The 27348-nt window shown below is 35.2% G+C and overlaps 1 protein-coding gene across 13 annotated transcripts; it reads right to left on the bottom strand.

Moving 5' to 3' along the window:
• Window positions 1-816: 816 nt before the first annotated feature.
• LOC148614171 (uncharacterized) lies at window positions 817-26946 on the bottom strand. Of its 13 annotated transcripts, none has more exons than XM_088588063.1 (14): window positions 26658-26946; window positions 19290-19760; window positions 15801-15848; window positions 14396-14520; window positions 13682-14074; window positions 11345-11449; window positions 9184-9219; window positions 8797-8997; window positions 7016-7312; window positions 5792-6160; window positions 4398-4502; window positions 3869-3904; window positions 1518-2075; window positions 817-1214 (listed from the first exon to the last, which is right to left on the bottom strand). In XM_088588063.1, exons 2-14 carry the CDS (start codon window positions 19744-19746, stop codon window positions 930-932), a joined length of 3015 nt encoding a protein of 1004 aa, XP_088444189.1. In that variant the 5' UTR covers window positions 19747-19760; window positions 26658-26946; the 3' UTR covers window positions 817-929. The 13 variants fall into 13 exon arrangements, with proteins under 13 accessions (XP_088444189.1, XP_088444193.1, XP_088444192.1 ...); XM_088588067.1 differs by having other exon boundaries at window positions 5792-6001; window positions 26658-26797; XM_088588066.1 differs by lacking the exon at window positions 26658-26946 and adding an exon at window positions 25952-25975.
• Window positions 26947-27348: the final 402 nt, after the last annotated feature.

Genomic DNA, 27348 nt, shown 5'->3' with positions numbered 1-27348 from the left:
TGCCCCTCTATAGACCTAAGTAAAAATCCATAAAATAATCTGAACGATTCGTGGTACTAAGAGCGTTACCCACCGAGTAAACGATACGTTTTGGGACGGACTACATACATCATATTTACACTGAGAGTGATGGCGAAATTATGCAAAGACCGTTTCTGTATCATCCTTAAATGTTTCATTCATTAACATTAAAAGTACGAATATACTTTCAATTTCTTTAAGCCTCTCGTCGCTTGAAGAGTCCACTTCACCGGCGGTTAAACATTTGGCACCACAAAACAACAGTAAAGTTACAGGAATTTGTATTTAAAATGCTCAAAGCTGCCTAAACATTGGCACAAAAGGATAAAAGTTAAATGTAAGCGAAGCTGTACTATATACGATAGTTGTTTTGGACATATTTTACTGTTAAGAGACGATTTGTGTCTGTGTATCCCATGGTGTAGTCAATTTACAAGCACTTGTGTATCTCACAATGCATATGACATTGACAGTGATATTGTTGTATTTTGGGCTGCTATTTCTGAGCGGTAACCGAGTTTGAATTGAGGGTTGAATGAATCAAAAAATGTGTTGGTACACTGTTTACCATTGCATAATTTGAAATGAAACCTGTGGCCATTTCCAGCCAATCACTATTAGCTTTTAATTGGATAACGGCCTTCCGAGATAATAATAAAAAAAGTAAAATTAGTTAGATACAGACAAATTCTCAAGGTTAAGTAACTTGCTTTGTTTTATAAGTATGTCTGATTGGTTATAAGTGGAACATTTGAACTATGATAAAACCGGGTTCTAATAAAAAAAAAATCCGTATTAAATTTTGAGCTATATAATTGACTACAAATATACACAAATTAGTTAGTTAACATTAAAAAATGTATTGGTTCATTCATCAAAGTCATTCTGACAAGATTGTGACGATGCGGTCATACAATTATGATTTCGTTATCATCGTTTTCAGTAAGCCTTGATGAGTCCATTAGTTTTGAGTACTGTGGATTTCTAAATGGGCAGCATCGGATAAGATAACTTAAGATATTTCCCGACATTTTCCTTTTTCTTTTCTGACACGTATTATACGTCTTTATGTAGTCACATAAGCACACTATTCGACTTGAATGCGTGCTGGCTTCGGTAGTTTCTAATTTCCCAGCAAGCAAATCCCACATGAAATACGTTGACATCTGACATAGGCGATATCTTGCAATGGCCTGAAAAGAAAATGAAATACAATTTTACTCGACTTCAAAAATGAAATGACAGAAACATATAGAAAAAAGGGAACTCTCTATATCATCACATTATACGCTCATAAGCAGTAGATGTTTTGCAGAACGCAATCTATTCATCTAGCACGGTGAAATTATTTTCGTAAATTTCCACTGACATTCAAGAAATACGAAATTCTGATTCTATGTAAAATTTGAAAATATATTTTTTTTCAGTGACGATATAAAGACACTAGTCAGTTAATACAAGTTTAACCATACGAGTAATTAAAAAAAACGACTCACCGTGAAATCTTCGTCATGACTGTGGTACTCAGTGGACCCATTCCCGGCTGGAATATTATATTCTGGTCCTTCATCTGTAATCAGAGGTTGGTCATCATCTTCAACTATGTGCTGAATATCATCGGTATCAACCATGGACAACATTGGTATATCATCACTTTTGCCACCATTGTCTGCTTTGCATTCATCACGGGTTCTGGTAATATTGTCAGCCTCAAGTTTGTCTTTACATCTCCTGGCAACATTGTCTACATGGTGTGTGCCATCACTTTTGTCTTCATTGCCTGCTTCATGTCCATCCCCACTTCTGGTAATGTTGTCAATATCCTGGTTACTTTCGCTTGTATCAATACCTAGGGCACTATTGTCAACATTGTGTTTATCAGACTCCCTGGTTACACTGTCGACAGTTTGCGTGTTATCACTTTCGGAAATATTGAATTCAATTCCAATTTCAGCAACATTGTCAGCATGCTGTGTTCTCGATTTCTTGACTCTTCTCCTTTTAAAATCATTGTAAAGTCTAGACCGTTCCTCTAAATAATCAGCAAGACCGTTCTGTAAGATAAAAAAATATGAAAGTTTGTTTTTACCTATAAAAAACGTTTGCCTCACCCAAACTGTATCCGCAATTCGTATTTTGCCAATGTTATACATTGCTTTGTTACTCATGACCAACAAACTATACAAATACGATGACTTCTCATTCCGTATTGTCAACTTTCCTTTCATCTGTGGCAACATCCTTTCAGTACATGCGTACGGAGTTTTTATATCACTCATATGTTATGTAAGAGCTTGCTGTTGCTACGTGGAATTTTCATATCGTGCTTGATACTTACAATAAGCTTCTATAACAGGGTTGCGTTGCTACAAGATTAAATTCACAATTTAAAGAGTTATATGGTCGTCATCATTCATTTGTAACTTTGTGGATCGTTATCCATTTGCATTATGAAAATCGATAAATTCACTGTGTATTAGTTTTCCTTTTCACTGTCGTCTTCCCCGGAAGTGAAATTTTATATGCAATCCCGTGGGTGTTTCTAGAAATTAAGGCAGCGGACGCTTACTCCACCGGTTCACTTAGTCTGAGATCCCGGTTTTTAGGGAGTCTGGGTTGCTCGTTTACTTATGTTTCTTTGTACGTATTATTTTGGTTATTTCATGTTCTTTGTTACGTGTGTCTGTTTTCCTTGATTAGTATTCTTGGTTACCTTAATTACTCTTGTTGTAATAAATTATGAATGAATCTATCCTTTCCGAGTGATATCCTCGTAATATGCCTAATGGGTTACATATGTATTCATGACTTTGCAGTATACTGAATGAATAACACTTCTGACTGCAAAGTAGTTGTGGGCCTTTTTTCGCTATTTTGTCACGATTATGGAGCCAGCTTTTGAAATGTGTTATTCGTCCAAGGTTCTCAGGTAGAAATGTGTTTCAAACCATACACTGTGCCGTAGTTAAATAAAGCTGATGACTTTGGTGCCGTCGTTCTCACTTAGTGAGTGGAATTAAAACGTCTTCAATTTGGAGATGTGGTATCGAAATGCCCAAGCTAGACGTACATGTTGGTTTTGTTTTAGACAAACCAAGAGTCGACCATTTCTTTTCTCTTCAGTTGCTCATTGAGAAGAGAAATAAACTGCTTTTAGAAATTGGAAGTGTGAAATGCTGTCTCTGTACATTACGTTCTGCTTTATTGAAAGTTCAAGGATATTTCTGTACTTTAATATGTTGATTCATTCAACATAGAAACACATAGTTCACACATTATGTACAGTATCGTAACATTGACATTGACATGGATATTTATATCAAAAGAAAATCGTTATCTTCATCTCCATTCTGATTTAAAATGTGCCCGCCGTGCATTCTTAAAAAATCAGCTGGGCAGTCATGGAATTGGTAACATTTAATCTTTGACATTGTCAATTGAAATTAAATGCTACAACGAATTTGCATTAGAATTATTTTTTCATGCCGAAGATTGTAATTCTGCATGCCTGTAAATATACGGTACAGGTCTCAAACCCTAGTCTGATAAAAACAACACGTAACCCTAAAAAGAAATTGACACTATTCTTTTCCTGTATTTCTTAAAATTAGTTGCTCATGTGAGCTGAAACATTGAAAAGAAAACGATTATCTCCCTGTATTTGTAATACATTTATGGTGGATTTAAGTAGGTTGGGGATGTTTCCAGCTTTGAATATGCATGAAGTGAATATATCTGGTATACAGAAGCACACATCACCTTATACTAAGATGAAACTTGATATTTGATATCCTAAACCTGCCCCTTTGCCTTATAAAATGAATTAGTACTATTTGTGTATACATACCAAACACTGCTTATATTCAAAGTATATAAAAACGACCTGAAAATAAAAAAAACTAATTCATTCTGGTCTAATGAATACATTTGACTTGATCATCACGAATTTACAGAACAAAAATTTAAGATAAAAAAAGAAAAGAAAATCAATATTTGCTTTGTAAATTGTACCAATATGATAAACAAGATACATGTAGTTATTATTTTGAATTAGTTCAAACTGTACCCTCAAAACGCTATTATAAAAACATATTTGTTTTATGTTATGTTATATAAACATTGATCATGACATATACTCCATTTGTCGTTCAATTTGTCCTAACCATTTTCTGTGCAGGCACTTTCGTATTACAAAGCTTTCTTGTCACTGTCATGATCAACACCTTTAAGTTACACAATGTATCGGGAAGACCTTTTTTTATTTTAAAATTTTCATGAGCATTATCCAAGATATTACAGCTTATTATCCGTGTAATAATACGTTGTAAATCAGAAAGTAGTTATAAGGCCCGCTAAAGAGAAACAAAAACATTTACCTTGGCGGTACCAGTGAAAGGATTAAGTTTTAGTCCAGCCAACAGGTTGTGGTGTATCAACATTTGATTAGCTCGCATCAACTTTCTTCGGACGGATCTCTTTTTCTGAAATACGGAAAGAATATCAAATATCATAACAATATGGATATATTTATAAATGTCCTTACTTGTACATATGTAGTAATATGCTATTCCATAGATGGTTAATGAAATTGATAAAGGGGTGATAAAATGATACTTTCTTCATCAACAAGATTGTAATAGTATGTACAGCATACCGAATTGTTTGCTTCCAATTCATTTCTATTTTGCAACAGAGTAGTCCCTCCCTGAAACGGCCATCCGTCTTATGCGATCACATTTAATTTACATTAACGACTTATAATGCAAACTGAACCCTTATAAACGCCCACCCTTCTAACGCGACCAGCGGCCACAACTTTGAACGGAAAACGAAGATCTAGCCTCTCGTATCCGGCCATGTTCATCGCCGGTATATTAACTATTGGTGTCCGTGAAGATCAAGTTAGGCGTTTTTTTCTAGAATATTGGTTCATATTTTGTTTTTATTGTATTTAAACGATTTGAATGTTTATAATACATATCAGATAGGCAGTCATTCATGTATGTATTCAGAAGGAGTTAATGACCGACTCCATTATTAGTATTCATTTTTGTACTTTTGAGATAAAAAAAATATATAGATTGTACATGACATTGATCTTATTAACCAAAATATATGTATAAAATTTCCTTTGCTAAACATTAAAGAAATATAATTTTCAAAATTCAATGTAAATTGCCAGTACAAATAATGTCTTAAAGTGCATACCACAGTGAAGCTTGAAAAACAAGGATTTCAAAATCATTATACCACTGGTAAGATGATCTTTCAAATTTTTAACCGAACTGACTTAAAAAACATACTAAAATGTTCAGCTAATAATTGCATGTTAACAACATTCCCACACTTTTGTAGTAAATTACAATATAATTTTATAGTTCATATTCTCTAATGAATACTTCTAATCAACATGCACACAGATCATGCACCCACAACGCACAGGTCAGATCTAAGTCAACTGTGTTTTGGTACTACAAAGAGTTAATCATTTCATCAAAAAGTAGTAAAAGATACCTTTAGTATTCTGCAAGAATAATCGATTTGGATTTGGTTGATTTAAGATGAAGATTAATGCATGGTTTTCTAAAAAATTCAGGTCCGCATGTAGAAAGAACTATTAAAATAGTAAGTATATAGATTAAGAAAGCATCGTTGGTCGGTGTTTTTCATTGCGACATGAACCATCTCGACTATTGGTAGTGTCTGATTTTTATACAGAGAGGTATTGAATGGCATCGATTTAACAAAATAATATTCACGGCTTACATACCAAGCATGTTCCTTTAACAATACATGTTAGTAACCATAGTACGATGGTAAGGATCCATCCTCCAAAAAAAATTGCTGATCGGTAGTAATCACCTTGCTTCTTTGTTAGGTCGTCTTCAATTTTTGCAACCGTAAAGTTTCTGTAAATTTCTTCTTTATCTTCCATAATTTTTTGTGCCATTGCAGTGTGATTACCAGACAAAGCGATATACTGTTGTATAAAGATTGTGGACAGGAATATGAAAATACTCAAGAAGGGAAATGCACAAAAACAAAGGGTAGCAATCCATGGCTGGCACGTGTGGCGATGTTTAATCAGATGCGTTGAAGCAATTACATTTAAAATATCCTTATATTTATCAATTGTGAGCTGAAAATATGAATGAATTATTTATATGCAATACAGCTTAAAAATTTTCATCGAAACAAACTTCACCTTATAGTACCACATTGAGCATAAATGAAAGAGTGTAAAACTGCGGAATTCACCTAAACATTTATAGTTGTTTTTTTCTGTTTTTTTTCTAAACGTTTTTGCACCATCTACAGTAAATCCCAATAGTATGTTTATAGCAGAGATAATTAACACACATATACAAATGACTACGTAAATATACGTAAATACGCAATATAAAAAGACGGACAGACATGCAGACAGATTGATCTCCATTAATTCCTAAATGGATTGATCAATTCAGTTAGGTTATTTTATCTCACGACATACAAGAAAATGTATCTATTATACATCTAGATATACAGTTACGAAAAACGCAGAATTTTGCTATATATATAGAATCGTGAAATAGTACCGTTATTTTGACAGGTTTAAATAGTCGACCCTTCAACATCGGTTTTCATGATGATGCTTCGAATTATTTGTAATCTTATTCTATCTACTACAATATAATAGCTATATTTTCACCAAATTAGATAGACATTCGATAAAGCTGGAAAAAACATAAAAATTATTTTGGTTTTTAGTAATATTCTCCGTCGATTCATTGACACTAGCCGAGGAAAAATACACTATATACCAAAACTGTTCCCGGAGGCGGATCAAGGGTTTCATGTATAAGATGACGTAAATATAATAAAAGGCTAGCGAAGCGGGGCGAGAACATTTTAGATGGTACAATTTGAGAGATAACAAGATTTGATGCAAAAACATTTGTATTTTCCTTCTTGTATTTTCCAATTTCCTTGGATCTGCACCTGACTGACTTACATTGAAAATTCGATCGCTTAGGGCATCTGGGAGGGTATATCTTGTCTTAAATGGCAATTCTTTTCTGCATCCAAACCATCTGAACTTTGTCTCCTCCTCGTGTACAATGTCGAAATTATTGTATCCGGTAGGAGAACATAACTTTCCCCTCAATGCTAGGTCACGTGCTTTCACATATTCACACAAACATTTCATGCGTGTTGAATGTATACTCAATTCCGTGTGTTCCAGTTCCTCCGCTAGGAAATCCCACACGAAATCTGGCGCCATTTCATAAAAGTATCTTTTGGCAATTTTCTAACAAAATATCATTAAATAACTATACTATTTAATAAATTGTATCTAAATATAATGTTTTATAAGTCACATTTAACTGAAATGAAACTCTTTGATAACATGAATACAAATGTATGTTTAAATATTACAAATATTACAAAAAAAAAAAACAATGTCTAAAAACAAAAGGCTCCCAGGAGCCTGAATTGCTCACCTGGTTAAATTTTGTCTTTCAAGGGCAGTAAATTTAACAAGAACTTCCATCATAGTTGTCAAGATATTAGCTGAAAATTGTTTAAAAACCTGTCATTTTTTATCCCTGAAGACTTTTTTGTAGTCCTAATAATATGGATCATTTCAGCTATTGAAACAATTTGCCAATCTGAACGGTTTTGGAGATATATCCAAAAAAGGACTGTCCGACCCTGTGTTCTATTTTTAGTAACGGCAGCCATGTTTTCGACAGATCAAAAATCCCCATACCCGTTCTATGCAGGATACCTTAAGGAACATTCATGTTAAGTTTGGTTCAAATTGGTCATGTAGTGTCAGAGGAGAAGATTTTTGTTTGTTTGTTGTTTTTGTTTGTTGGGGTTTAACGTCCGAGCAGCAATATTTCAGCTATATTCAGACGATGAACATGGAATTGATGATAAAATGAACATCAAATGATGATGAAATGAAAATGAGATGGGACACAAGGACAATGGGGTCGACAAATTTTGATTGCCACTGGAAATAGGGAGAGGTGGGTACAGTCAGGCAATTTAGCCTCCTGTGGCCGAGCCCTATGGTTCCTACTCCCGGAGAATACCACAGTAGGGTTCTTTAACGTGCGAGGAACGTGGCATCTTTCCCAACACGGTGCACCACTATGGTTTGCAGTCAGGTTTTCCGTATTATAGCCTGACAACCCCAACATGCAACACGCCAGAGGTACCCCATTCCACCACCTGGTGCACACATCCCAGTTGCTCTGTGAGCAGTGAGCCCTAGCCAATATTTAGTCGCCTTTTACGACAAGCTTAGCGGTGTTGCAGGCCTATTCTTTTAACACCCGGACCAGCACGGGGCAGAAGATTTTTGAAAGAAATAACATAAACAATAGCAAACAATGTTGAAAAAGGGCAATAATTCCAACATGGCTGAACGGATGGAAATGAAAATTTGACCACAGATAGATCTCATTAAGCTAAACACTTTTACCCTGTCAGAATTTAGCTAAACCTAACGGTTGTGGAGATATATACGAAACACTACTGTCTGACCGCTATGTTCTATTTTAGTAACGGTGGCCTTGTTTTTCAACATATCAAAAATATCAACATCAGTTCTATGCAGGATACCCCAAGGAACATTCACACCAAGTTTGGTTCAAATTGGTCACGTAGTGTCAGAGGAGAAGAGTTTTGAAAAATTGTTAAGGACGACAGCCTCCGGCCAGGTGAGCTAGAAAGTATTTAGGCATTTTCAATTGAATACATTGATATTAAAGATTTACTCACCTTAAGATCACTATTCTCATCCCGTTGCAGAATACAGACATCGTCTTGATTTAGCATTTCAGGCTTAATCTCTGTATTTTCTAAGAATTGTCCACTGTCGACGATTTGTGGATTACGTTTATTTTGATCACCACCAATTTCTCCACTCTTTGTAGTACGACTTACATCTATCTTTTCACTCAAATACTCCGCCAGACTTTCCTGAAATATGATGATTAAGTTAGTTTTTTTTTTAGAACGGTGAAGTGCCAGTTGTTGTCAAAAGGAAGAAAATGAAATAGTTTATTCGACTACAGAGCACTAAATACAAAAATTTTGAATTGAGAATAATACAAAAACTGTGTATTTGAATGAGCAATATTACTAGTAGTCTGAAGTTGTACTTACCAAACATGGAAGGTAGTTGAAGTATATAAAAACAACCTGTAATAAAACAGAAAAAAAGTTAAAATGATCGTATTCCACTCTTATTTTCTGTATACTTCGTATCTCAATTCTGTACAACAATTTGGCATGTTCTAAGCTTGTAACAGATACAAACATAGCAAAGCAACTGGTCAAAATTACATTCTACGTGTTGTTGTTATGTTTTTTCCAAATATAAGTCAACAAAAATCATTTGTAGAGACTCAAGTGACAAAGATTGAAATGTTGGGCTTTTAGTAGAACTTAAAACAGAGATTATGACTGGCAGAGTTTGTTGAAAAATACTACAGGTGTTCTTCCGAAGAATCTACTGACAGGGATCATCCTTTAGCTAATATTAAGAACGAACTATGTGTGAGAGTTTATTTATTTACCATCTTTAGCTAATATTACGGACGAGCTGGGTGTGAGAGCTTATTTATTTACCACATAAATGCCCCTAGCATTACCACTGAACAGTCACAAGAATGATAACTAGTAGTCTTGATTGGCCGAGTGGTCGTTTGAAAGAGCTGATTCTATTATTTAAATGTGATAACGTATGGAAACTTATCTATAACTTATATCACTATATCACCTTGGGCATATACACAAGATTGGTAGTACGGCAAGGGTGTTTTGTCACCATTTATATTCTTTCTATTCAACAACTGAATTATGAAAACTACATGTACAATGGCACTACCAATTTGCAAAACAGATTTATTGGTCTTAAGATTGCAAAAACAAAATAGAAAAGTCACATATCGTTGAATAAACAAATCACCAATTTGCAAACGCACTTACATAAGCACGACTCCCTAGAAAAAAATGAGAATATTGGAAACTTAGACAAAAGATATTAATTCAATTGTCAACGACTCGAAACATGGATGCAGGATAAACGTAATGAACATGATTACCAAGTTTTCTTTATTCAATTTCTCAGACAGCTACTTCAGATCAGGTTCAAGTTTTCGATATTGTATCCTTGACCTTTTGGAGGAGAGCAGATGCACCTTGTAGAGTAAGTACAGCTAGCGCCGTTACAGTAAATTTCGTTGGTACGACATGCCATTCCAAAAATTACTGTCAAATAATTAAAACAGGTTCAAACATTGCAAGTCGTCCTTCCCGCCATACCAATCGAAATTCGGGTGCTACACCTCGATCTGCAGATTTGCAGATGCAAATTTCAGCAACAAAATAAAAGAATAAATAACATAGATAACATTTCCTAAAAGGAGTGACATGTAAAGGGGTGTGTCAATCTCGCGTATATCATAAACAACCTTCCCCTTTGAACCATGGACATGTATACTTTGCACTTACATGTACATACTGTTTTCATTATAATGCTTTCCTGAAAACTTGTAATTGACACTTTTCTGGCAACATATTTTTTAAGGCCAGAGTAATTCATGAGCATGATATTTTAAAAAATGGTTAAAAAAGTGAAAGTTGCAATAAATAGGAAACAGTTAGGGAATGCACTTACATGTTTGAAATAAATATATTCCAGAGACATTTAAATCGCTAATTATTAATGTTTCTGCATATTCTAACAGAAAAAAAACAACAAGAAAATGGAAAATTGTTATACCTTGAATGTTTCCGCCGTAAAATTTCCCCCATTATTAAATTTTAATCCACGGAGAGCCCAGCATTTATAGCACATCACACTATCGAAACAGTGCATATAAAATCGTTTTCAATTCAAATTTTATTCCAATAAAGTGATACCTAAAGTGCACCGAATGCAACTCGTTCATCGCTTTATTATTTATGAAATTTTGAAAACACAAACCACATCAGATGTGTATACTACAAAGAGCTGAGCTTTTCATAAGTTAGAGGAATTCTATTCTATTATTTGATTTTGTTTGGTAATAATTATGTGCGCGGTGGTCGCTTTTTCATAATATACACGTATAATGCTCCTATAACTTTATTTCAATATTTGTTTGCGAACGTCGAAACTGTAATCAAGGGAACCAAGGTTCGAATGTTAACCAAACAAATATAACCAAAGGACAAAAACTAGACAAGGAAAGCGCATATAAAAGAAAATTAAATAACCAAACCAATACGTACAAAGGAACAAAAGTCAATGACCGGACAGTTAACTTATAATTAGCTTTACCTCTACAGTTCCCGTGAAGTAATGGAACCTCAATCCAGCCAGCAGATTATGGTCAATTAGCAGTCTATGAGTGCTTTTCAAATCATTTCGAATCAACTGTTTTTTCTATGGAAAGGGAAGAAAACAGTTGTAGTATAAGTTACAGGTACAAGCGTGACATTTCGCGAAAAATTCGGTCAATCCGAAAACCGCATTTACAAACATACAAACATTTTATCTACAATCCTAATGATTAACAGGATGGTTATAATATAAGGAAGGTGAAACCTTAAACGCTCCCGAAGAAACATAAAATAAAATACCTAAGTCCTTTCATACATGTAATTTTTGCCAGCCCTGTTATGATTAACTTCCAAAATGGTAAAATTTGTTATGATATACGGTTTTTATTGTCTTTATGCATTCTCCTATTGTCATGGTCTGAAATGTGTACAGGCCGAAATGGCCGGCTTTGGCAATGAACTGTGGGTTGTCATGGTCCGAAATGTTTTTGAGTCAAAACTGTCCTGTGTTGATAAGCTAATTACTTCATTTTCGTAAACATTCGGGTGCCATGTTTTGACCGTCCCTATCTTCGAAAATAGCTAAGATTCGATTAGTTTTTAATCATTGAAGCTAGCTAATGTTTCTTTGACTGGTGTGGTTCTCAATTGCATTTACCAAGTATACGAGAATGAAGCTGCCATGATGCTATTTTTAAGCTTCCGATTTTTCATGTACGGACAGACGAAGTCTAGAGCCTTCTAGACCCGAATTCGAGTGATAAAAATCCTAATATTTGTTAAATACCTACAAAACATTTGTAATGAAGACAGTTGTCAAAATCACCAGCAATTTTGAATTAGCTCACTAATTTTACGGAATACAATATATTTTTGGCAAAACGAACTTAAAGTTGATAAAGGCAATTCGTTGGTTAATTTGATATGTTCGTTTCGCAAATTTTAAAATCCATAATTTTATCTACCGGAATTACACACTCAAAAAGCTAAAAACCAAATACGAATTTCATATTAACTGCATTTACAAAGGATTTCCAGGACTGCTGGATTTTCTCATCAGGTGGGTCATTTGTTTTTCTTCAGTTTAGTCACCTTCTGTCGTGTAATGGTAAAAAAACTGTATAAAACGTTTTAAATGGTAAATAGTTTACTATAATTCTGCCGATTTCAAAGGACGTCGGAACAAGCGTTATACAATGTGGCGCTCGTAAGTAAGAGGTTGGGGTATGGAGGAACGGAATTCCAACCTCTTACGTTGTAGGAGTACTTTTTACCCAAAAGTTTGTCCTATAACTCCTAAACCGTTGGAGTCATTACCACAAAAATCAATTCTAATCTGATCTCTGTGAAATAAAATTGTGTGGCACATTTTTTACAAGCAAAGTACATTGTAATATGGCCCTTGCTGACGCTCCAAATCATCGTAAACATTTTGGGCAAAAGGAAATAAACAATTTGGTGTTAAGATTGCGGCCATGGTTACCAAGGTTTGATCAAGTTATATTCGTATTATTGTGTAAGGTTTTCAAATTGGTTGAGTTTTCGGTCTGCGGCTAGCCATATTGGCCTGCATACGCCTGCATACGCCTTAGTCTAATATGGCTAGCCTCGGACCAACAACTCAGCCAATATGGAAAACCGCACAGAATTATATCTTTGTTGACTAACTAGTCAAATATATACGCATGTTTGTAATTTGTATTGCATCGGCAGTTTTTATCATATTTAGGCTAATATTCGTACGTTAGTCAATAATATAGTATTATTGCATAAGGTCCTCCATACTTACCGAGTTATTGGTCCGAGGCTGGCCATATTGGACTGAGGAGTAGCCAAAGTCCGATATAGCTAGCCGAGGACCAATAATAGCCAGTAAGGAAAACCTAACTAGGTCAATATGACGTATTCGACGACTAAATCATGTATGGGCGCACTTTTGTATTTTGTATTGTATTGGCAGTTTTTATCATATTTAGGCTAATATTTGAACGTTAGTCAATATTATACGTTATCACGTATATATTATAATAATTGAAGAGTGCTGTCGACAAAGTACGAAATCGCAGGACGATGACAATCTAGAAGGTCCATATGTACGTATCGAGTGAATTGAGTGATATGTATGTCCTTCTTGTAATTGTTACCATTTGTGCAAGTCTTATAAGATAAACTTATGAAATTATTACAATAAAGATAATAATACAAATGAAAATAATAAAAAAAGTATTGTGAAACTGACTCTAATATTAAAACAGATTCTTGTAGGGTAATAGACATTGTTGATCATTTTTGTTTGTTTTTGAAAATGGTAATTGACAATGACCAGTCTACTTACCAAGCAAGTCCCTTTTACTCCACAAGCAAGCAACCAAAGCACAACAAAAATTATTCCAATGGAAGTTAGTATCAAGAGAAAGTAGGCGCCTTTAAGCCTATCATCTAAATTTTGTTCTATTTTAGAAACCGTTATATGTTCTTTCCTTGGTCTTAGGTAGAAAAATTGATCATTCTGTTCCTCTTTTAATATTTGTTGCACCAGCGCAGCGTGATCCCCGGATTGGAAAACAAATTCTTTTATAGCAAATACGAAGAAGACTAAACATACAAGAAGAAATGGCAGCGTACAAAAACAAAGGGAGGGAATCCATGGTTGACATGTGTGGCGGTATTTAATCAGATGCGTTGATGCTACTTCTTTCAAAATATTCTTGTACTTGTCATATGTGAGCTGAAACATACATAGACATGATAGGTGTGATGTATGCGTTGAAATCTAGGCTAATATGGTACACGTACACCACCTGAGTGAATGAACGAATGCTCACAATTCAAGATCATACCTGCATCAACGTATCTTGTATCTATCTAACTGTCGACGATTAAAAAGCACAATTTAATATTAATCTGTTTTTTTTTCAGATATGAATTGAATGTTTAGAATGTTAAGGGTCCGATTTTTCAGAAAGATTTGATTAATAAGCTAAGCCGTTCAAACAGAAAAGAACATAATTTCATACATTTTCCATCATATTATATAAAATTTGCTTACATTGAACACTTTGTCGCTGAGAGCGTCTGGAATGTAACGCCTGGGTTTAAAAGGTAGGTTATCGTTACTCCACGGCAGACTAAACTTTGTCTTCTCAACGTGGACAATGTCAAAATTTCGGTGACCTGTACAATATAATTCAAATTCAGAATGGTCCATACATTTAAGGAATGTCTGTTATTTTTTTTGTTTGTTTTATTTCCAAGAGGAAATAACCTAAATGCCCGTGGTGCAGACTATAAATGTAAATAACCTGCGTAAGTTATTTTCAAGTGTGCACCACAGGCATTGAAGTTATTTCAAATAGACCAAAAAATATAAGTCATTCTTTATACATGCAATAAAATTTTAGTATCAAAATCTAAGGAGTAAATCTGCAAAAAAAAGAAGTTGATGAAGTCTCAGTCACATTATGTTTGATCTATGAGATGATGAACAAGATTTGTTGTCCAATCAGAAAGCGTGTTCCATCTGAAACTAAACTATATAATGATCTCTGAACAAAGAATAAATTTGGAATATAAATTTTGAAAAAAAAAGTTTAAAGGAACGAAGTAACACATGCAACAATAAAATGCAAGAACACATAAATCTTATTACAAACCAACATTAATTTTAGGAAAATGTCCGTTTCAATGTTTTCAACTTTTATCCCAGATACATGTAGTAAAAATAGGAATTTGTAGTGAAAAAAGAAAACCAAGCTGACATCTCTTAAAAAACACAACCGAGAACATCATTCAGGTACATGAAAAAAGGAAACTAAAGAGTATAGTTACGCTGAACTAGCACTAAAATCACACAATAAAGCTAGAAATATCGGGTGTTCAGACTTGGGCTGGTTTTGATCGTTTACGTTAGGATGAAGACCATAGAATTTTTAAGGAGAGAACCATAGACATATTTTTTTATTTTAACTGATTTAAATGTGATATACATCAATGGTGTGGTACTTTTCGCGTAGATATACATCTGTTGGATTAGAAGTAATTAAACCTACTGACAATCAACAACTACTTCATTCCATTGGATGTCATAAATCTTTATCTGCAGTCAGAATTTTGTGGAATGATTTGTTTTGTTACCTAAGTTGACATTGTCAACAAAATATTGATGGTAGAATGCAGAAGACGTGGTAGAACTACTATCTCGTGTGAACTGTTGGACGAACTGAAGGAAGTAAAATATAAAATAACTATTGCAAAGATACTAAAACAGAAACTACAACTGTTGTAACATCTCGATAATTTAAATTACATTTTTACAAAATCTTGAATTTGTAATAATTTACAGTAACTTTGAAATCGCAAAATATAAGATTGCTATTTTGTCTAAACTTACAATTCCGCTGTAATAATGGCACATACATTGTAACAGTTTCTGAATTCACAATAATTTTACTCACTTGCGTTATGGTCTATCTTTGCATATTTTGAATCTACAGCACAATTCACTGTGAAAAGAATACAATTGATAAGTGTGAATGCATTTGTCTTTTCCCGTTTTTTTTTTTCTTCTTTTTTTTTTTGTTACATGTTCATCTGTTAACATTGACATGGCTTACACAGAAAGATATCGCGTCTAATGTTTCTAGGAACTAGGAAGATTCCAGAAGAAATTTAACAGATTTGACTCTTTAAAAACATTCCAATATTTATTTATAGCATCCCGAAAAATAGTCAATGAATAGCTGAATTGTGTATAAAAGTAGTATTTCAGTTTTTCAAAATGCCAACTAGGGAAGAAATATGAATAAAGCATTGTTTCAAAATAGTTGAATACCACAATAACAAAATATCATTTGGAAACTACCCCTTTACAACGGGGGCAACCATCATCGGGCTAACGACGATTGCGTCCAAAAAGTACAGTTCAAATACAAAATAATAGAGGTTAAAACAATTCAAAGTTTGAAATTACAACATGTACTTGTATAATGCAACTGAATAGTAAAATGAATTGATAATTGTCACTCTAGTAAGAGAGTACATTCAAATTTTTATTCCTAAATACGATAATAATAACTTTAATTTAAATAAAAAAGAGAAAAAGTTCATTACCCATTGGTGACCGATAAAAGAGGCGATCGTTTGTTAAAAAGATTTTTCAATAAGTCAGTCCCCAACGTATCAAAATAAGACCCGGTCGCATCACTAATAAAATAGTCATGGTCACCAACAAGAAAACGAACTTGAACAGCTTGAGGTAATTCAGTAAAATTCACATTCAAATGCTCATTATCAATACATGATAGAATACAATTTCTGACACCTGCAAGGGCCGACAATCTAAAAGGAAATATCCAAATCTTCCGTTTGATGGGAAAACAGTGTTCGAATAAGGTTTCGGTATGAATGGAAATAGTCAAATAACAGCAACATTAACATTGCAATAAGATTTGTAAAAGATTTCCATAGACAGACAAGCAAACGGACGGCAATGCGATTTCTCCTAAATTTTGTTACTGGAGGGCATAATAAATGAAATTCTAAAACGAGTTTAAATGGATGGAAATAATCAATTCACCAAAGTTTCACAAATGGATGGAAGCATTTTTGAGATAGTTTGAAAACAAGAACCAGTCCCATTCTCATTTATTGTATGAATATAGACCAGTAATTCAAAATTGTACAATAATATAAATGAATAAAAAACACAATAGGGGCCTTACATCAACGGAAATCATCAACTCATCAAATGCTTGTTTGTTTGTTTGTTTGTTGGGGTTTAACGTCCGAGCAGCAATATTTCAGCTATATTCAGACGATGAACATGAAATGAAAAAAAAAGGATGGGACACAAGGACAATAGGGTCGACAAATTTTGATTGCCACTGGAAAAAGGGGGGATGGGTAAGGTCGGGCAATTTAGCCTCCTGTGGCGGAGCGCAAAGGTTCCTACTCCTATCGAATACCACAGCAGGGTTCTTTAACGTGCAAGGAACGTGGCATCTTTCCCAACACGGTGCACCACTATGGTTTGCGGTCAGGTTTTCCGTATTATAGCCTGACAACCCCAGCATGTAACACGCCAGGGGTACCCCATTCAATCACCTGGGGCACACATCCCAGTTGCTCTGTGGGCAGAGCGCCTAGCCCCCCGCTAGGTTTCTGAGCACCATTTAGTCGCCTTATACGACAAGCTTAGCGCTGCTGCAGGCCTATTCTTTTAACACCCGGACCTGCACGGGGTTCATCAAATGCTGGAACCGTTTTTAAGTAATAGTGGAAATATGGAACCCCCCTCCTTTGTTCAGGATTAATGTCCACAACTCGCAAAAGTAAATTCAGAAACCTATAAAAATAAAAACAAGAGAGTTTACGTCAATAAAATATGCCTTTTCGAAGATAAGAGTGGAAGAATGTTTGAGTTGGAGTCAGAAAATAGGAAACTTCTCCTTTTCAAGATAAAGTTCTTTAAAATGGGAAATTTCAAGAATTTTAGAATTATTGTGCGGAATGTTAACAACAGACGAACATAGAAGTACAATTATATTCTGTCAAGAAAAACGGCGTATAACAAATTGAATAGAGCATTTCTGTGTTCCGATTACAATTTTTCTCATGTTTCAGTGCCTTACCGCTCGCTCATCCTCATGCACACATTATAGCTTAAATGGCTGAGCTTACATAAAACCCACTTTATCAGTGGGTTAATTTTAGACTTAGCCCTTCTAAGCACAACCAATCATACCTTATTATGGTATTTTTATAAGCCCAAACGTCTGAACGGGACGTATTATGGTATATCGGTGTTCGTCCGTCCGACCGTCCGTCGTTCACACTTCGCACAATAACTTAAAAATGCAGCCACCAGTTTATGTGAAAATTTGGTAACCTGTTTCTTTCTACTGATGTGACGTCCACTTGATTTTTTTATAAATTTCTGCTTTTTCGCTTTTGAGTAATGTTACTTTGTCAATAAAAAAAGGGCATAGTTTAACTCAGTAGTGGCTGCACCCCTTTTCATAAATCTTTTAAAAAAATGTTTTATATTGTTGTTAGCTCCCTCTTCAATTTTTTCGTTTTCGAGTTTTTGGACTTTATTCATAAAAAAGGGGGTACATCCCATTATTGTTCAATTACTTCAAAACACTTAAAGCAATCTTTTAATTTGTTTTATCAGTGCAAGACTTTTTTATTTTTATATACTTTTTGTCAAATATTTAATCACAATCAAATTCAGAGCTGTATCTATCAAGAATGAATTTCGACTCCATTTTTGCTCCATCCATTCTATTCGAGTCTCTTTTAGGGAACAATCCACCATTGAGACAGTGTAATTGGGTCATTTGTCCCATCAGAATAAAGAAAGAAAGACAAGATTTTTCATTTCATTTTGTTTAAATGAGTGGAAATTTCATTATTTAAAATGCTATTGATATTAGCATCCTCTTCATTTTCTTCAATTGTTATGAATTTCTGATTTTTCGTTTTCAAGAGTTTTGGACTTTCTTTATTTATAAAAAGGGGGTATTTCCAATAATTGTTCCACTACTTCAAAACAGTTAAAGCAATTTCATGAAACGTTGTTGAATTGTTTATCTTTTAACTTGTTTTATCAATGAACGCCCTTTTTAGTTTTCTATATTTTGTGTCAAATATTTAATCCAATCAAATTCAGAGCTGTATCAAGATTGAATTTCGAATCCACACTTGCCTCATTTATATAAGGTTCTGTCGGAGCTCTGCGAAGCATTTTATCTGCAAGCTTATTCAACATTTATTCTATTTTAAGTAATGCATGTGCAGCGACTGAGGAGAGTTTCAAGTTTAACACACACGTACGTTGTATGTATGCTATGAATATTTTCAATTTTATTTTTTTCCAATTTGGCAAAAGTTAGGGAAGAAGTGTTCATAAGAAAAAGGCGGCCTTATAAAGAATTACGTACCTGGATCTCCAACTGCTGATACCAGTTTTGCCAACCACTGATTCCTTGGGCCTCTTGCATCAATGTAAGTGAACGGCTTCAAATGATCTGGGATTTCACAGTCATCCTTAAGCACCGGAATAATAATCCTTTCTCTTCGCTCCATGCTCAATTGGTGGGTGTACTCAATCTCATAGCTACACCAGAAACTTTCTTTATATTCTTTTGTTAGGATTATGAGAGTTTTCACAGAGGTTGTAACGGCCTCTTTGATGTTTTCCACAATGCTAAGACCAAAATGGAAGTCATCGACATGATTGCAGCATTTCAGCCCATATCTCTTCTCAAGATCTTCCTTAAGTTCTCGAACCCACTGCCGATCACCATTTTCATCATCACGATACGACAAAAACACATGATATGTTTTGCCACTCGGCAGTGGTTTGTAATTATTAGATGAATAATTTTCTTCTTCCATGTCAGTTTCGATCCCTAAGTTTAAAAAATATTTGCTGTTTGTTTGTTGGGCTTTAACGTCGGAGCAGCAATATTTCAGCTATATTCAGACGATGAACATGAAATTGATGATAAAATGAACATGAAATGATGATGAAATGAAAAAGGAATGGGACACAATGGGATCGACAAATTTTGATTGCCACTGGGAATAGGGAGGGATTGGTAGGGTCGGGCAATTTGGCCTCCTGTGGCGGAGCCCTATGGTTCCTACTCCGGGAGAATACCACAGTAGGGTTCTTTAACGTGCGAGGAACGTGGCATCTTTCCCAACACGGTGCACCACTATTGTTTGCGGTCAGGTTTTCCGTATTATAGCCTGACAACCCCAGCATGTAACACGCCAAGGGTACCCCATTCCACCACCTGGGGCACACATCCCAGTTGCTCTGTAGGCAGAGCGCCCTAGCCCCCGGCTAGGGTTCTGAGCACTATTTAGTCGCCTTTTACGACAAGCTTAGCGCTGCTGCAGGTCTATTCTTATAACACAAGGACATGCACGGGTAAAAAAAATATTTGCAAATCTGCACTTGAAAAATAATTATATGTATATTCTCATCTTACGATATATGACATTTTGTCTTAATAGAGTGTCCAATTTGCAAAGAACATAAATTCCACAATTCTGATATGGCGTCAATTAATGCCTTTTAAAATTAGTCAACTTCACAAGTTAATGCTGTTATTGGGCACCGTAAACAAATACGTCACGAATCGATAATTATATTAGGTTGCAGTAGACCATTTTGAGTGACCTCTTTGGATGATTTTCGGAAAATACTGAAATTTAAGGCGGCCGTTATTTTGATTGGACGACATATTGAGAATGATATTTGAATGATTTTCGAAAAACTCTGAAAACGAAAGTACATTTTAAGTGACTGTTTTACTTGGACAACATGCATATTTAGAATGACTTCGACTTAGAATGTCTTCAGAAGAAAAAGAAATTATACAAAAAAGTAAACATAAATTCATATTCATTCTAAATACAAAATAAGAGCCTTTCTTCTCATAGACAAATGAAAAATAAACTGGACATGTAAGTGCTCAAATTACTCAATAAATTCTAACATGACGTGCTTAATCGGTTTTGAGACCACAACTGTGGTCAATTTTCGACTGCTATCTGAGCATCCCCGTACAGGTCCGGGTGTTAAAAGAATAGGCCTGCAACAGCGCCAAGCTTGTCGTATAAGGCGACTAAATAGTGCTCAGAACCCTAGCCGGGGGCTAGGGCGCTCTCCCCATAGAGCAACTGGGATGTGTGCCCCAGGTGGTGGAATGGGGTACCCCTGGCGTGTTGCATGCTGGGGTTGTCAGGCTATAATACGGAAAACCTGACCGCAAACCATAGTGGTGCACCGTGTTGGGAAAGATGCCACGTTCCTTGCACGTTAAAGAACCCTGCTGTGGTATTCTCCCGGAGTAGGAACCATAGGGCTCCGCCACAGGAGACTAAATTGCCCGACCCTACCCACCTCTCCCAATTTCCAGTGGCAATCAAAATTTGTCGACCCCATTGTCCTTGTGTCCCATCCCTTTTTCATTTCATCATTTCATGTTCATTTTATCATCAATTTCATGTTCATCGTCTGAATATAGCGGAAATATTGCTGCTCGGACGTTAAACCCCAACAAACAAACAAGCAAACAAACAGCTATCTGAGCAGCACGCGACTTATTAGGCGTGGCTTGTGAGTGTGTGTGAAGTACTGCTTACCTTAATCATGTAAACAAACACATGTAACATTCCGATGTGTTTCAGCTGTTTTCATTCATTTCAGTAGCGTGAATGAACATCAAATTCATATTTAATAAAGATAGCAAACGTTATATTTATAAAAGTTATATGTGTACATGTATTCTATTCCGTAAAAATCACTTACACAGTTACACACATACTCGGTAGCATTCGTCACGTGCCACCTTAAACAAGTACAATGTATCTGAACTGCTGCGGCAAACAGTGTACACGTATAACGGTCTCGCTTATACCGGACGGGAACGAGGACACCTGTGCAAGATTGATGCGCTTGCGGTTGATATGTGTGACCTAATTACGCCAAATAATCATTGATCTATTGTATACTGCAAAAGTAATCGATCTTAAGATGTGAAATATTTGTTTATTATTGTTTGTTTGTAAGAGTGACAAAAAAAATCCAGATTAGGAAGATAAGATGCACATATTAAACGTAGAAATAACAAATGTATCTATAAATAGAAACATCGGTAAACCCCTATCTAATTTTGCGATTCAAACCGATGTTTGATGTTGAACGGTACCAAACATCCTAAAAAATTAAATAAAAAAAAAAATAAAATAAAAATAACAAATTCCATCCGCAGAAAGGTATTGTTGCCAGTACAAATACAATACACAGTGGAAGAAAAAACACTTAATTTTAAACTAAATGAAAAAATATACTACATCTACTATAAATGGCACTCAATTTAAGGACAAAAGAAATATGCTGTTTCTTGAATCAAGCATTTAGGAAACACGAAATCATTTGCTGCAGACTCATAATTATAGTTCACTACATTCAGCTAGTCAACTCTCTAACTACAGTACAGTTTATACAGACTTTAATTGTTATTCATACTCATATTTATGTTCATAGCCCTGTATACCGTGTTTGTGCTTAGGATTATAGCTTGTATTGTCTATGCTTTATCCAATAGAGCATGCAACTGGTAGGAATTCTTAATTTATACATTTGTGTAACTTATATTCAATTTCCTTTATTTAATTCCGTTGTAACAAGGACCCAGACCCATTAGGTTTGTTCAATTGTATATAATATTTTTTTCTGCAGTGGCCAGATTTTAAAAGGGGAGGATTGTAATCACGCCAAAGTACTATTAACCCGCCGCATTTTTTTTGCGCCTGTCCCAAGTCAGGAATTTCTGTCCTCTGTATGTTCTGCCTGGTTCTCACCATTAGTTTTTTTTATGTTACTTAAGTATATAGTGGCAACTCTTTCACTACGCCTGTGTTTCGGGGCCAGCTGCAGCCTGCCCTGCGGTATGAGGATTTCCACGTCGTTCATTGAAGACGAATAGGTGGCCTTGGGACGGCATTTTCATCCCGGTTGCCATTATGGGTTGTTATCTCTTTAATATTTACACCACACCTTTTCTCATTGTATCAATGAGCAAAATGCCATTTTATAGAACTGTTCAAGACACCCTATTTATGAAATACACGTGTTTAACGTGCAAAGTACATTTACCTTTAACTCCTTAACTAGGTGTAAAAAAGAAAGTCAGACTGATAGAGGTGAAATTGGGGAGTGAATACTAGGCTTGTTGATCAGGGAAATAAATAAATAATAGAAAGATTCGCGGAGCGCAGCATGACAAGTCCGCAATTGTCGAATCTGAACAGTTTGGGTAAGTGTGGACACAGTATTAGATTTGAAATACTTAGGCATAGGGACTTACAATTCATTATTGACATAACAACTGGTTTGGACACAATATAACACACAATTTGAAATTCAATTGAAAAATTTCAAAATCAGACCAAACAATAAAAAGTCGATTTTTGGGGTGTGGCCCCTTTGAATCTCTCATTTAAAAATAAAGGCAAGGATTTTCATCAGTAATCCAATATTTTTTTTTTCAAACTCTGACCAAAAATTTAAAAAGTTGATATTTTGGGGTGTGGCACCTTTGACCCCTTATAACTCAAAAACCAGAAAAAGTAAGAGGTATCTATAATCTGATTAAAAACACACGCGCGAATTTTCATTAGGTATCTAATAAAAAAAAAACTGTAATAAAACCAAATATGAATTATCGTTAAATTATTGTCTTGACATTTTCTGTTCCCCTTTTTGGCCTATTATTTCAAGTCTTTAAGCCCAAAATCAATCCAAGTCTGACCATTTAGGAATGGAATATTTGTGGAATAATATCATAGGCATTCCAAAGGTTTTACTGCAGTTCATAATTGAATTTTATGAAACACTTGTTTTAAGCTTCTTTTTGAGCCCTAATTCTAAAACGGATAGGGCTATAACCCCTAAATTCATTACCAACCACCACTCTTTGTGGGTTGTTACCTTTCTTGTTATGCCCCGTGCAGGTCCGGGTGTTAAAAGAATAGGCCTGCAGCAGCGCTAAGCTTGTCGTATAAGGCGACTAAATAGTGCTCAGAAACCTAGCCGGGGGCTAGGCGCTCTGCCCACAGAGCAACTGGGATGTGTGCCCCAGGTGGTGGAATGGGGTACCCCTGGCGTGTTGCATGCTGGGGTTGTCAGGCTATAATACGGAAAACCTGACTGCAAACCATAGTGGTGCACCGTGTTGGGAAAGATGCCACGTTCCTTGCACGTTAAAGAACCCTGCTGTGGTATTCTCCCGGAGTAGGAACCATAGGGCTCCGCCACAGGAGACTAAATTGCCCGACCCTACCCACCTCTCCCAATTTCCAGTGGCAATCAAAATTTGTCGACCGTATTATCCTTGTGACCTCTCTTTTATTTCTTCATTTCATGTTCATTTTATCATCCATTTCATGTTCATTGTCTGAATATAGCTGAAATATTGCTGCTCGGACGTAAAACCCCAACAAACAAACAAACAAAAACCTTTATTGTTATAAAATTTTATAAAAAAAATCAACATATTAATGCTCAAGTTATCGCACAAATACCAAGTGTCTACCGACGACGACGACACGGACGACGACGACACGGACGGCGACAACGCAATACCAATATACGACCGCACATTTTTGTGCCGTATTATCAAAATGGAGGGATGTATACAAAAAAGTACCTTGATGCCAGGGTTTTAATAACATTGTATTTCTCTAGTAAATATATTACTATTTAGCCACATACATGGGTAACGTCAGTCCTTTCTACCGGGCTGAGATATGAATTCCTTATAAGTATGTTTAGTTTCTTTTTACTTGTGTTTATTGAGAAAATAGAATATGTTTGATACAGAAAATCATATGCAAAATTTCTGTTATTCTGCCTAACCCAAAATCAAATGTAAAACCTTTCATCGGGATAAGGGAATAACATAAACAAAATTGTTTCAGATGAGAAATTACACAAATATACATCATGATTACATTGTAATTATTTTGCATAACTTGTGATATGGTCTACGCAGTCAGTTTTTAGGACTTTTCCAATTTCATTGTAAACGCAATTGTTTGCTTACTCTAACTTTTGTATTTCTAATTTTAATTACTTTCGGTGGTTGACAAATGTTGTAAAAATCAAGTGCTTTTCTTAACAAAAATTAGCATTTATGAAACTTTAATATAAGAAAAATAAAAATAAAACAACTTATCAAAGCTATATTTATATATAATTAATTTTAAATGATGTATAACTTCTTCATGTTCTGTCAGCCAGTAAACCTTTTATAAAAGTCAATAAAACAAACATCAATTCAATATTTTTCTACATGAAAATACACGAACAAAAATATGAAGTCAGCACTATTATGTCCGTTGAGACATGCAACATCGTCCGTTGTTACAGGAACAAGGGTAACTGTAATAGTTATGGGTGGCTTTTCGAGGCTAGTTCGTCGTCGGAAGTAAAATAAACAAGAAGAATCAAGAAGGAAGTTTAAGGCATAATTTCATAATTGGATGGACAATTGTATTCATGAACTACGTACATCAAATTACTGAAATGTGGTGTGGATGGCCTTTATTCACTTCTACAACCTACTGGTTGAGAGACCTTTATATTACAAGTAAGCTTCGACAAGGGGATACATAAAAACCTAATTTATCTTTTATTTATATATAATTACTTTCTAAACTATTTTCTGGATACGTCCGATCCTATCTTCTTGATTGGCAGAACATAATTCAATTTATCATTGTATTATATGCAGACGATCTGGTTATCATATTCTCTTCACATAATGGTGGTGCAAACGACAACTGACATGTTTCAAATATATCGTAACACATAGTAAAAAAACAAAGATTATGATGGGAAATTCTCAAAGAAGAACTTTTTACCACTCTACTTAGAATTTTTCAAAGGCATACAAATATTTAGGTTATTACTTACACCTCTTGTTAATCATTCTAAGAGACAAAACATTTTTTTTTTCACACCATGTGTATGAACAAAAGTAGATTCAATTTTACATTACTGATATCTTAAGTCGATACATACCTCCACATTTTCATGGCGTCTCTGTGATTTTTGTATCAAAATTTAGTTTCCACCTGAAGCAGTGAAAGTAAAAACTTCTGCGTAGCTGAATATTTTTCGACAAAATGGCGCACCGTAACTATTACAGTTACCCTAGTTCCTGTAACAGTGGACGATTGGTTAATTGAGTGATTATTGGGGTTTAACGCCCGAGCAGCAATATTTCAGGCGATGAACATGGTGTATGTCTCAACGGTCATAGTTATGCGGATTCTGATAACTTCCGAGGACGAAGTAGCCTCGAAAACCACACTCACCCTGGTTGTAGATTTTAAGTTTGCTTTAGGGTGGGAATGAGTTGGTATTTTACGAATCTTAAAAATAAAACAACGATGTATTGATCCGTACCTTTCAGAAGTTTGCAGAAAAATGGACCGGAAATCCGCGACCGATCCCTTTTTGATTGATTAAGGGAAATAACTCGCTGATAGGTACCGATTTCGCGCCTTAATGACCAGTGGACAGTTTTAAACAGACAAAGAAGGAAAACTCAATCGCGTTTCACGATAAATGTACTCATTCTGTTAGTCGAATAGATGCTAGTATGTTCTAAAATCGGGTGACTTCGTAACCGTGATGACTCGTATGTTTCGTGAATTGACAATCAAAAGAACAAAAATCCTTCAGAACAGAAATAAGAATAACACAATATACAAATTATACTTACTGAAGTTTTCTTTGTCACACCAATATACAAATTCTCAGATGAGTAACCATTGGCAAGAAGAACTACGCACCGTTTGAAAGATCAGACACTTGATCCACTTAATTTAATCATTAAGTTTTTCCGTACCAGCCAACAACACTTCCTCTACAATTACGTTTTGTACGCTTTTAGAATATGGCCATTCATTTCGAATCTTACTTTCATTTCATTGCGCATGGAATTTTCAAGTGAAAAGGTCGGTGTACAATTAAATATATACATGTAAATTGCGAAAAGTATTAACAAATTCATCAACGTCATCTAATCCTAAGTGGGTGTTATGTACACAATTATGCTATGAATATTCATAAGATTTTCAAATGTCATAGCAGACGATAAAAACAAACAATGGTGGCCTCCAGCTGCAGTAGGCCAGGCCTTCAAAACATCTTTGACCAAATTGTTTCGGTTCCACCGCTGCAAGACGACTCGGATGATGATACCGTTTGAGAAAACCGCGAGTGTGATGAAAATATATCTGATATAGAAGTTTCCCTGGTATATATATAGCGAGAAGATAGGAAATCACGAACGACGATGATCCTGATCCAACCCATGGAAAAGTGTGGTCTGAGGCCAATCAAAGCACTCATGTGAGGAAATTTACCGAAAGAATAGGGCCCGAAGTTCTTCTGGCTAAGCCCCGTGCAGG

The sequence above is a fragment of the Perna viridis genome, chromosome 6, assembly GCF_037379345.1.
Source record: "Perna viridis isolate PV_CMFRI_1.1 ecotype Kerala chromosome 6, ASM3737934v1, whole genome shotgun sequence".
NCBI lineage: Eukaryota > Metazoa > Mollusca > Bivalvia > Mytilida > Mytilidae > Perna > Perna viridis.
Note: the sequence above shows the minus strand (reverse complement) of the source record. Positions and strands in the feature narration are given on the sequence as shown.